Source organism: Gekko japonicus, unplaced genomic scaffold, assembly GCF_001447785.1.
Source record: "Gekko japonicus isolate JY-2015 unplaced genomic scaffold, Gekko_japonicus_V1.1 scaffold208, whole genome shotgun sequence".
NCBI lineage: Eukaryota > Metazoa > Chordata > Lepidosauria > Squamata > Gekkonidae > Gekko > Gekko japonicus.
In genome coordinates, this window is record NW_015173680.1 from 859,003 (window position 1) to 871,444 (window position 12,442).

General features: G+C 43.3%; 1 protein-coding gene across 2 annotated transcripts in view; it reads right to left on the bottom strand.

Moving 5' to 3' along the window:
• Window positions 1-4,152: 4,152 nt before the first annotated feature.
• Window positions 4,153-12,442, bottom strand: part of VAMP5 (vesicle associated membrane protein 5) — a 22,363-nt gene continuing 14,073 nt past the window's right edge. Inside the window, exons 2-3 of one of the 2 annotated variants that reach the window (XM_015423006.1) lie at window positions 7,240-7,377; window positions 4,153-5,378 (exon numbers count right to left, since the gene is read on the bottom strand). In XM_015423006.1, coding sequence (XP_015278492.1) covers window positions 5,184-5,378; window positions 7,240-7,377 — 333 coding nt within the window. In that variant the 3' untranslated portion in view covers window positions 4,153-5,183. Of the gene's footprint in view, window positions 5,379-7,239; window positions 7,381-12,442 lie in introns of both variants that reach the window. The other variant, XM_015423005.1, reaches the window with a different exon arrangement.

Below are 12,442 nucleotides of genomic sequence, written 5' to 3' on the forward strand. Positions count from 1 at the left end.
AAAACTTTGTTATTCTTAAAGGTGCCACTGGACTCAAATTCTGTTCTGTTGCTTCAGACCAACATGGCTACCCTGAATCTACCTCACAGGGTTATCGTGAGGATACAATAGAGGGAGAATTATGTTGTAAGTTGCTTTGTGTCCCCATTGGGGAGAAAAGTGGGATATAAACATCTATATTTATTTCTTTACAAATTTATACCCTGCTTTTCTGCCCTCATCTGCACCAACTGAAGTATCTGAACACTTTTCAAGAGCAGCCCCAAGCAGAGTGCCCTGCAGTGATCTTATCTAGAACTATGTGATTGCCTCCACCCCCCATAGGACTGCCTCACTTATGCCCACATTTTGCGTTTTTCAGGTTTGCTTCAAGTTGACCATGGTCCAAAGCAAATGACTCCGAGATTCCCCCTCCCAAGAATATACATAAATCAATATGCTAATGAGCTGTGCTGTCAGGGATGTGGCCTAATATGTTAATGAGTTCCTGGTCACAAGCATGATTTTGTCATGAATACATGAAAGGAATAGCCAGTGTATCATGAAGTCCACCTTCTGTTCCAAAGCAAATGACTCCGAGATCCCCCCCCCCCCAAGAATATACATAAAACTTTTGTTAGCGTTTATTCTCTACCCTCTAGGTTCTCTTCATAACAATTATTAGTAACAGTAATTCAAACAGCAAAGGTCTCCAATAAGCAAAACAATCCAATGGAGCTAGGGTTGGAGAACTGGAAAACAATGCAAGCAAACACACAAATCCTCTGGTCTGAAGTCCCATACTGAAGAAAGGGTTACAAAGGTTGACTTGAAGACACTGAATTGCAGTAAAGGTGGGGGATGATACGTACAATAAACATTGCAATATATTACAATATTATCCTTTAAAGATGGGGTTGCCAGTCTCCACATGGGGCCTGGAGATCTCATGGAATCACAACTGATATCTAGACAGCAAAGATCAGTTCACCCAGGACTCTTTTTGTAGAAAAAGCCCAGCAGGAACTCATTAGCACAATAGGCTACACCCAACAGCAAGAACTTATTGGTATATTAGGCCACACCCTGACAGCACCGCTCATTAGCCCATTAGGCCACACCACCATGTTACCAGAAGTGTGGTCATCCAGCCACACCCACCTTTCCCTTCTTATTCTGTTTACCTTGTTTGTTGTCAAACCCCAGGGCTTTTTTAACTCCTTTGCATGTTAGGCCACACACCCCTAATGTAGCCAATCCTAATGAGTTCCTTCTGTTGGGTGTGGCCTATTATGCTAATGAGTTCCTACTGGGCGTGGCCAACTTGGGAGCCAGCCAGAACTCCGTTCCTGTGCGTTCCTGCCCAAAAAGAGCCCTGATTCACCTGGAAAAAATAGCTGCTTTGGAGGGTGGACTCTATGGCATTATAACCTGCTGAGGTCCCTCTCCTCCCCAAACAATGCCCTCCCAAGGCTCCTGCACCCCCAAATCTCCAGGAATTTCCCAGCTAAGAGTTGGCAACTCTACTTATAGAAGCAACCTCCTAAGCTGATCCATTATGCCATTGCTTTGTTTTGTCCTTTGAGCAAAAAATCCCAGAGCCAAAGATTTGCTAACAGAAAAGCATGCATGTCCATTACTACAAATGAGAAAACGTCAGCAGAAATGACTAACTTCCATTCTGACAGGGCAGCTGTTAATTCAGCCTGCAGCCTGATGAAGCTGCCAGGTCTTATCGCCAGCCCACTTTTTGAGAATCGGGTCCAATTTAAATGTGATGCTGGTGGAACAGAAGATCTTACCTGTGTGACTGCAAATAAAATGGGAGTCTGGCGGCACTTTAAAGACTAACAACATTTCTTCCACATGGTCTCATTTAAACTGGGCTTTCAACTGCCACGTGTGCAATGTTAGCATGCCAGAGAGGCAGGCTTTGCACTAGGCAAGCTTCGCACTGATGTGCTAGCACAGTAGTGGTCCAATGTGAACAAGACGCTGGGTGCCTGCAGTGGCACAAAGCAAGCTCTTGCCTGTCAGCATCATGTGTAAATCAGGCTTCACGATCCAGCACTTAGCAGCAGACTTCTTGCTCTCCTCGTGCTTCAGCCTTGGAAGAAGACTCCATCTTCTCCCACTTATCTTCTTTGACTTTGTCAATCACTCCCCATTTGATGCAGCAATCTATGCCTATTACTCATTTGCTATAAAGCAATCCACCTTTTATTGCTTGTCACAAAAGACAGCTCTTAAAACAGTACAGGAAGAGCTATCTGTTGAATAAGTACACACTTCAATATTACATAAGTTAAAAGGTATGGTTATTTTTTTAAAACAAAGCAACATCTGAATAGGTTTCCTGCCAACCCTATCTAATGTGATAATTTTTTAGCTATTAGATGACTTAGCATTTGTGAAACTGACCAATGTTACTAGCAGAGACATCTGAAACTGCTCAGACACAAGTATACAGGGAACAGAATTGTATGGCAAATAGGTGTGCTTTTGGATGTGTCAACACCAGGGCATTCTGTTGCAATCAGGGTAGATAACAATCAATGATTTATTTTTTAAAAATAAAAAATCGGATTTTTAAAATTTAAATTGAGTTTTTTTTTATTTAAATCAGATTTTTAATAGAATGTTTTTGAGGAAAAATCTATCTAAAGATAGTTTTCTATTTAAGATACATTATAGTCCAAAAGTTATTTATCATGAAATATAGATTAGTTTTTAATTATATAGCATATTCATGCAATGTTTAAATTTTTTGGTAAATGAATTCTATTAATCCATTCACAATGCCATGCTCTCCCAGAGGTTTCTGTAAGATTATTTTGGGTAATTTTTCGATCTAGAAGATTACAGATGCTTGGTTCTCAGAACTGTGAATTTGTGTCTGCAGAGATAATATGCCTCTTCTTCACAGCAAAAATGTTATAAAATAAACATACAGAGTTAAGAGACCTCAGTCCTATTGGTCCTCTGCAAATCTATGAACACAGAATCAGACTCCTTAGATCTTACGTGCTAAGTTTCAAGAAGTTCAATGAATATAAGAATGTTTATATTAATAAGGATAAGGAGGAGATGTTAAGAGCGAAGCGTGAAGAGGGAAGAGCAAGCAGTACAAATGAAAGTGAAACTTTTTGAGCAAAATACTCCAGAAATCTTTAGATCTTTGTGAGATCATCATAGATGTTTAAGCAAATACACAAATACATATGCTATATAATGTTATTGTTTTAGTTAAATAAAACAATTTAAATGGTTATTGTTAAAGATAATTTTTTCTCCTTCGAATAAAGTACAGCAGAAAAGTTGTCCAAATATGAATGATTAATCTATTAAACCAGAGATAGTTCATCTTGCAATGATTTCATAATTGTCTATTTCAAGCGGTAAATAATCAGTCATTAATTTTCTGACATAACTAAAACTAACCTGAAAAGTTATTATACTAAAATGAAATCATCTGGGTTGTAAATATTAAGGCCAGCAAGAATTAGGCTTTATGTAGAAAACCATGATTTAAGTGAAACTTTACTGATTAGTGATTTAAATTGTGATTTAAATCAAATTCACCCTGGTTGTAATCCTGCCATTTCTTTTATTATCCCTGTGTAGCATCTTTTTTGTGTGTGTGTGAGCATTGTGCATTGTACCCCATTTATTTAAAAAGTGATAATTCTTTCTCTCACCACATGGGCTTAGTGATCTATGATTTTTAAGCAACCCAAATCTATGCATAGGAAGACATAGTCCTGATTTATATATTTCTAAATATTTACATGTGTGCACGATCAGAGGAGGAAAAATATATCTGTATGAGAATACTACATGGGCAGTTGTGTACAAACAAAACAGTTGAAAAATGTTAATGAAAAATAGCTGGATATTTGGACATGCACATTTTAAAAAGAAAAATCCTTGCAAAACATTGACTAGGACAGAAAAAGAAGAAGATATTGGATTTATACCCCGCCCTTCACTACCCAAAGGAGTCTCAGAGCAGTTTACAAACTCCTTTCCCTTCCCCTCCCCATAACAGACACCCTGTGAGGTAGGTGGAGCTGAGAAATCTGAGAGAACTGCTCTTTCAAGAACAGCTGTGCCAGAACTATGGCTTGCCCAAGGTCATCCAGCAGCTGCATGTGAAGAAGTCAGGAATCAAACCCGGTTCTCCCAGATTAGAGTCCACGTACTTAACCACTACACCAAGAAAACAGGAATTTTGTCCAAACTACTTTTGCTAGCAAGACACAACAGAAAAATTTATTCCTATGCAAAAGGTGTCAGTTTTCACATTTTTTAAAAAAGCAAAATGACTTAAGTTTGAAGGATGGTGCACACAAGTTCTACATGGCACACAGCAGAGAAACACAATGAAATGTAGGTATAATTTCTGCTGCAGCATAATCACTAACTTCACTAATTTCAGGACCATCTGTGACATTCCAGAAGACCACTGAAAACATGGGTCATTGCTTCAGCATGTGATTGAGAAGCAACATACACGTTCCCAGTTGCAGAGAAATATCCATAACAGTAATTTTTAAAAGGAGGGCTGGCTCAAGACAATTAGTGCAGAAAATCTAAATGGGACCTTTCCTCTCGTTAATTAACACGAGGCACAATCCCAGGCAGAGCTTTCCTGTACAAGCCCCATTGAAGTGAACGGGAGTTGCACAGGAGCATCCTATGGCTCAAACCCATCTACCATCTACCCTGCCACCCTTCAAGGCACCTACACTTTCAGCTGCCAAAAGCAATTCTCTATTTCCCTATAATAAAAAGCAGAGAATCTACACACTAAATCCACTGGCAGTTTTCAGGAGTGGAAGATGGCAGGACCATGTCTGTCTCTCTCCTTGAACATGACTGCAGAAATGCAAGGGTGTTTCTTACATTTTTATCAATGTATGGCACAGCTTGCTGCTGAACAGGATTGCAAACACACAATGTTGTGCCATTTAAGGCTGAGCATAGATTTTGCTTGGCTGGAGCCACATGACTTGCACATGGGCACTGAATGCTACAAAAGTTACAGCTCTTGCTCCTCTACATGCTGCCACGGCTGCTGCAACAAATCTGTGATGGGAGCTCTAGGCAGCTTGCTAAGTCCTGCTCAAGACCCAAGAAGCATCAACATGCTGAGTCAAGAAAGAGGCTGGTGGAGAAGATCCTCAGGTTGTCTTAATTCCCACTCAGTTGCCACCAGTGCTGTCTTTTGCTGCAGCCTCCTGGTTCCCAGAGCTGCCAAAGCTGAGAGCAAGAACTATTACCAGGATGAGGAGAAGGACAGCCCCAATAACCACGGCCGCCAGGATGATCTTGCATTTCCTGTTCTTCCAGCGCTGCTGCTGGGCTATGGTCTTTGTGGTCTTGCTGAAGGCAGAACTCTAGAAGGAAACAGCAAATGGACACATATCCATTAGAATTCATATCCTGCAGCCTTGGGCTCATATTGGATTCCTAGCTGTGCTCCTGATCAGGGTTAGGGTTAGGGTTAAAGTAAAGGTTCCCTTGCTCGAAAGCCAGTCGAATCCGACTCTAGGGTTGCGGTGCTCATCTCCGTTTCAAAGCCGAAGAGCCAGCGCTGTCCGAAGACATTTCCGTGATCATGTGGCCAGCATGACTAAACACCCCAAGGCGCACAGAACGCTGTTACCTTCCCACTGAAGTGGTACCTATTTATCTACTTGCAATTTCTTGCTTTCGAACTGCTCGGTTGGCAGGAGCTGGGCCCAGAGACGGGAGCTCACTCCATCATGCTGCACTCGGGTCTTGAACTGCTGAACTACTGACCTTCCACAGCCTGCAGTTCAGCGTCTTAACCACTTGAGCCACCGCAGGGTTAGGGTTAGCCCTTGGCAAAGCCCTCAGGTGCTCCCAGACAATTCTTTGTTCCCCTCCAAAGCGAAGCCAAGCAGAACTTTGCCTCTGCCCCAGTTTTAACGTCGTAATGCGCAGACTTGGAACCTGGTTGCGTGAGGACTCTGGCATACTGAGCAATCTCACTCCCATTTTTTTTAAAGGGTGGCAGAACGCTATTGCCAGCAGTCAGGCTTTAACAGGCCTTCAGTGCCTTCTTCCATCTGGCAAAACCAAAATAAATTCTGCAAGACGAGGCTCCAGGCTGCTCTGTTCTTGTGACCTTTCCAAAAGACCTATAGCTGTTGAGTGGGCATGGTTTTGACTGATGACTGTTTATGATAGTGTCATTTTAAATTGTACTCTACTGTTAATAAAATATGTGGTAGGGTATGAACTTTCATGAGTCACTGCTCACTTCTTCAGATATCCGAAGAAGTGAGCAGTGACTCACGAAAGCTCCTACCCTGCCACATATTTTGTTAGTCTTTAAGGTGCTACTGGACTCTTGCTCTTTTCTACTGCTACAGACAGACTACGTAACACTGTGTAACGAGGCTACCCATCTTGCTCTATTGTTAGTGTTCATGACACTAATTTAAATACATAATTTTGGTTGGAGGCCACTTCAAGCTTCAAGGAAGAAAAGAAGAAAAATTATGCAAGTATCCTCAATTTGCTTAAGTTATACAGGTCACAAAATTCAAGTTTTCTTACAGAACTTGGATTGCCTGGTACAGAATTTTAATTTTTTTGGTCCTAGTAGTGCCTGATGAGTTTCAAAGAGAAGAGGGGGGGGGGGGGGGGGGGCTGAACATGGTGAGTGGGCGATACTGTGTGTGTGTGTATTTTACCATTTCCCCAATTAGCAGAGGACTTGATTATGCTACTATAATCAAATATATGCATTCTCTTTTGGAGACTACAGAGTGCTGCTTTGTTTGTAGCAGCATTTTGCTCCTGATCTCATCAGATTTCAGAAGCTAAGCAGGGTCAGTCCTGATTAGTACTTGGATGGGAGACCCCCAAGGAAATCTAGGGTCGCTACACAGAGGCGGGCAATGGCAAGCCACTTCTGTTAGTCTCTTGCTTTGAAAATCCTACGGGGTCACCTTAAGTCAGCTGCCACTTGATGGCACTTTCCACGACCAAGTGCTTTGTGCCTCTTGGACTGTGGCTCTTTCCACGACCAAGTGCTTTGTGCCTCTTGGACTGTGGCTCTTTGGGACAGTAAGCGGAAACTGTTTTCTCTGATCCTGTGGAGGTGCACTAACTTCTGCTTACTCTGGGGCTGCGGTTGAGAGTTCTGGAAGTCAGAATGCTGTTTTGGAAAGCAGCTACATACCAGCCACTGCCCGAATCCAGCCCACCCACTCTCCATCCTAGTACCTGGTTTCGAAGTTCCTCTGCCCTGTCATCCAGGTCGCTCAGTTTGCCCTCGCGATCCAGCACCTTGCTGTAGTTTTCTAGCATGATCTGTGTCACTTCCTCAGTGTCCTTCTGACACTGCTCTAAATGGTTTTCCCCCTGCAACAAGAAGAGAGAAAGGCTGGTCAAAGCAGTCGGAATTCAGTCTCCAGTGCCACTTGAGGACAGAATCTACGTGCAGAAACACAATGGCCCAGAGAAGGTTCTTATTATGAACTCTATGTCCAGTTATGCAGTAATGAGGGAGGGCAGCTCTGGGTCACCGGTTTGCTGCACTTTTCAGCGGACTGCTTTGTGGAACTAGGAATCTACTTGGCTGTTTGCTGCAGAAACAGGCTGTGCATGGCACTGATTGGCTGCAACCCACACGGTCACAAAATTACTTTGCCTACTTACCCAGAGCAGTTACATAAGAACATAAGAGAAGCCAATGTTCGATGAGGCCAATGGCCCATCCAGTCCAACACTCTGTCACACAGTGGCCAAATATACCAGGTGATATCAGGAGGTCCAGCAGTGAGGCCAGGACTCTAGGAGCCCTCACACTGTTGTCCCCCCACCGAAGCACCAAGAATACAGAGCATCACTTGCCCCGGAGTCCCTATCTATACCTTGTGGCTAATAGCCACCGATGGACCTCTGCTCCACATGCTCATCTAATTCCCTCTTGAAGCCATCCATGCTTGTAGCCGCCACCACCTCCTGTGGCAGTGAATTCCATGTGTTAATCACTCTTTGGGTGAATAAGTACTTCCTTTTATCTGTTCTAACCCGACCGCTCAGCAATTTCATGGAGTGCCCACGAGTTCTTGTATTGTGAGAAAGGGAGAAAAGTACTTCTTTCTCGACCTGCTCTATCCCACGCATAATCTTATAAACCTCAATCATGTCTCCCCTCAGCCGTTGTTTCTCCACCCTAAAGAGCCCTAAGTGCTTTAACCTTTCTTTATAGGGAAAGTATTCCAACCCTTTTATCATTCTAGTTGCCCTGTTCTGCACTTTTTCCAAAGCTATAATATCCTTTTTAATGTGTGGTGACCAGAACTGTACACAGTATTGCAACTGAGGTCGCACCATTGATTTATATAGGGGCATTATGATATTGGCTGATCTGTTTTCAATACCCTTCCTAATAATCCCCAGCATAGCATTGGCCTTTTTTATTGCAGCCACACACTGTCTCAATATTCTCGACAGTTTTTCAACAATTCACAATAACTTTTGCATGTTTAATTTAGAGGCCAAGTGTATGTTTTACTGAATAAATGCATACACAGCACTTTTCAAATGTTGAAACAAAAGGCAGGCAAAGGAGAAGGGCAAGATGGACAAAGAAACCCACCTTCAAATTGCCAGTAAGTTCATCAAGTTGCATTGTGAAATGAAGAACCTGCTTGAGTCAATTTGCTACAAGATCCTGTTTCACGGTACATTTGTACACAGCCGGACATGGAGTTGCGAAGCTGCCTGCCATTTTTAATGAAAACAGACACAATCTAGTTTTCAGTTCTGGAGCTAACAACCTGAAAGCACGTGTGCTGTTTCTTCTGAAATCTTAGAAACTATAAAAGGCTTAAAAGTTCCAGCTTTCAGACTCAATGGGCACAATTCTAAAGAGGTCTACTCAGAAGTAAGTCCCATTTTATTCACTGGGGCTTAATCCCAGGAAACTGTTTTTAGGATGGTAGCCATAATCACTTCCCAGTCCTTTCTCTATGGTCACCAGCCTCCTCACTAAAATGTAAAGAATGCTGACTGAACATATTGCTTAAAACAAGGGCAGTGGGCATTATAAATAATTCAAGGTGCTTATTCTGCTTACAAATTTTGGATGCCAACAATTCATAGAGAACTGAAGCACATGAATAATTTGTGGCTTGGTGAGAGATTCGAGACATGATCGGGCACTCCCACCAACAATGCAGGTAAGTACCAAGCTGACCACATCCTCTCCAACATCCGGGGTCATTTCTTCTGTTTATTCTGTGTAGCTGGCGTGGGGTCATATACCAGCGAGAGTAAGTCTTGAAAAATTGAAAACATACATTAAAAATGTTGGAGGTATTGGCCGGAGAGGACCAAACCGTGTCCCAGTTTGCCTCCCCCCATTGGACTGAAAGCTCCTCTTCCCATCGGTGTTGGAAATTGAACTTTGGAGCAATCTCCCCCAGGATGATCGTCCGGTATATCTTGGATATCATTCCCTTCGGAGAGTTGGGGTATTGCTTAATGATGTTTTCCAGGGTTGTTAGCTTTCTCCTGAAAATGCCCATTTCCGTGAGGTGCTCATTGAGGTTCTTCAGCTGCAAATACTCAAACCACTGGGTCTGCTTTCCTAGCTTCGTATCAAAGAATTGCTTGTCCCGGAATGCATCTTTGTCCCTTAAGTCATGGACACGGCCGAACCCTGCTGCCTTCCACTCTCTGAATGCCCCCGGGGCTAAGCCTGGCAGGAACCAGTCCTGGCCTGCCGATCATCAGCAACTTCTGGAAGATGGTCAGATGACAGATTTTTCATATAACTTCGCACAATCTCGACCTCAAACCTGAGATCTTCTTGTTAAATCATTGTAACATAGAAACGGACGGCAGAAGTAGGGAAATCATTGCACTTCTACTGGCTACGGCTCGACTAACAATAGCGTCTCTTTGGAGAGCTCCCTCACAGCCGACTTTATCAGCCTGGTTTGACAAAGTATGGGATCAATTTGCGATGGCCAAAATCACCGAAAGGCTGCACAGGGCCCAAACCTCTCACTCTTGTATCTCTAAATTTGACTCGATATGGTTCCCGATTTTCTCTTATCTTACCGCGCACGATATCCTGCCAGCAAACTCTCAGTACCACAGGTGGCTCACGCTATGACGCCTTACTCAGATTGTATGCCGGGTAGGGTGGATACCTATTCCCCTAGCCCCCTGGGTCGGTAACACAATATACTTGTCTTTCGTAGATGGTCTCCAAGCTTAGGCTAAGAGATATGCATTATTTCAATATTTGCATTGTTATTCTATTGTACTTTGTATTTTGAAACTGTTACTTGAGGCTGTACAATGTGTTCTGAAATAAAAAGTTTTTAAAAAAACAGATTCGAGACATTTTTGTTTAGGGGTTTATGAGGAAATCACTGGTTTCCCATTAATTCTTTTGAACCTCTCCTGGAAATCTGGAAGTCTCGCTTAGCAAGGAAGACTGGCTACAGCTCTTTGTTCAAGGGTTTCTTGACAGGCTAATTTATATGGGGAAAAAACTCCTTGAAGGTAGGAAGTTTGGAAACTATCCCAGCGACAGTAATCTCATGCAGGTGATGGAAAAAGCAACATGATTCAGAAGAAATGGAAGTTGGGCTGGAATGGTTCTTCCTATCCTGCTGTGATTCAAAGACCCCACAGGAATAATTTTCCATGAGGGGAAAACAGGACTCTAATCAAATCCCAATCCATCAGCCAGACTGCTGGCTTCCTGCTGCTGAATTGGTGGACCACTGATGAACCTCATCAGAAAGCCAAGCCAAAAAGAGCAGGAAGTACAAGACCTGGGTCATTTTAAATGCCACTGTTTCTCAGCAGCGGCTGGCAGCCAAACTGCCTTGGCCTCTGGTCCCAGGCCAAGTAAACACTGGGGACAACTTCCAAGAAAGTGTGGAAGTTGAAGGTAACTGTATGGATGAGCTCAGGAAAGAAATTCTCCCCTTGGAACCACAGGATCTGCAATTGTTTACGTTTCAGAAGAATATTAAAGACTTGCAGAATGTAAATGGGCAAGGAATAGGATGACCCAGGAATGAATGGCATGGAGCACATCACTCCCAGAACCTGAAGGGGTAGTTCATGCTGCTTCTCCCCCCACCCCCTTGACTGAGATGACCTGTGCATAAGAAACCCAACTTTCTGTGAAGACTTTGGCACAGACCATTAGTTCCTTTCCACACATTCATGTAACTTAAATGAACACACACACCACTTTATACTCACTTTCACCTCCCTCACCTAGTTCTTGTGTTAAATTTTTAGATTGTAAGCTCCTTGGTTGTAAGGTGCTCTATAGAGTGCCATGCATATCAGTGGTAGGCAGGCAGGCAGGCAGGCAGGCAGGCAGGCAGGCAGGCAGGCAGGCAGGCAGGCAGGCAGGAAGGAAGGAAGGAAGGAAGGAAGGAAGGAAGGAAGGAAGGATTTTGTTCCCAGTGTAATATTCTGTATTTGTGTGATAAGACTGGGGGCACTTCAAATAAAATTCCACAACAATAATTTCAAGTCTGGTATGGATGGAGGGGAAGATATTAACAGTGTTAATATCTGCTTGTATATCTTTCTATGCATAACAGACCTACATATTTATTGAATGCAATAAATAGAACTGTTGTGCATGGGGGTTGCGAATTTAGTGACAATTGTCACAATCCTCAGACTGGGCATTACTTTGGAGACTAGATCTCAAGCAGCTACCAACTGGCACCAAGAAGAACTTCCCCATCAGAATCACCAATTCAAGGAACTGTTCTGCCTGCCACTGCTGGCTGACAGGCAAGTCTTTTTTCTCTGATTGGCCATCATCAAGGGATGAGTTTTCAGACAGCTCTGTACTGTAAGAAGCTGACTTGCCCTGTTTAGAAAGGAGTTGGAAACTGAAAGACACTCAGTAAGTCTGGCAGGAGAACTCTTTTCAGCCCATAAGTTACCTGACACTTTAAGTCAGCCTTGTGCTACTGACAGTTGTATGCTCTTGTTGACTTGTGTGTTCCTAGCCTCAGCAAACCCTTGAGGTTACCACAATGTATTAAGAACAACTATAGCCCTGACCTGGATAGCCCAGGCAAACCAATCTCGTCAGATCTTGGGAGCTAAACAGGGCCATCTCTGGCAAGTACTTGGATGGGAGAGTCAGTTTGGTGTAGTGGTTAAGTGCGCGGACTCTAATCTGGGAGAACCGGGTTTAATTCCCCACTCCTCCGCTTCAACCTGGCTGGATGACCTTGGGCAAGCCATAGTTCTGATAAGAGCTGTTCTTGAAAAAGAGCAGTTTCTGTCAAGAGCTCTCTCAGCCCCACCTACCTCACAGGATGTCTGTTGTGAGGAGGGGAAGGGAAAGGAGTTTGTAAGCCGCTCTGAGACTCCTTTGGGTAGGGAAGGGCGGGGTATAAATCCAATCTCCTCCTCCTCCTCC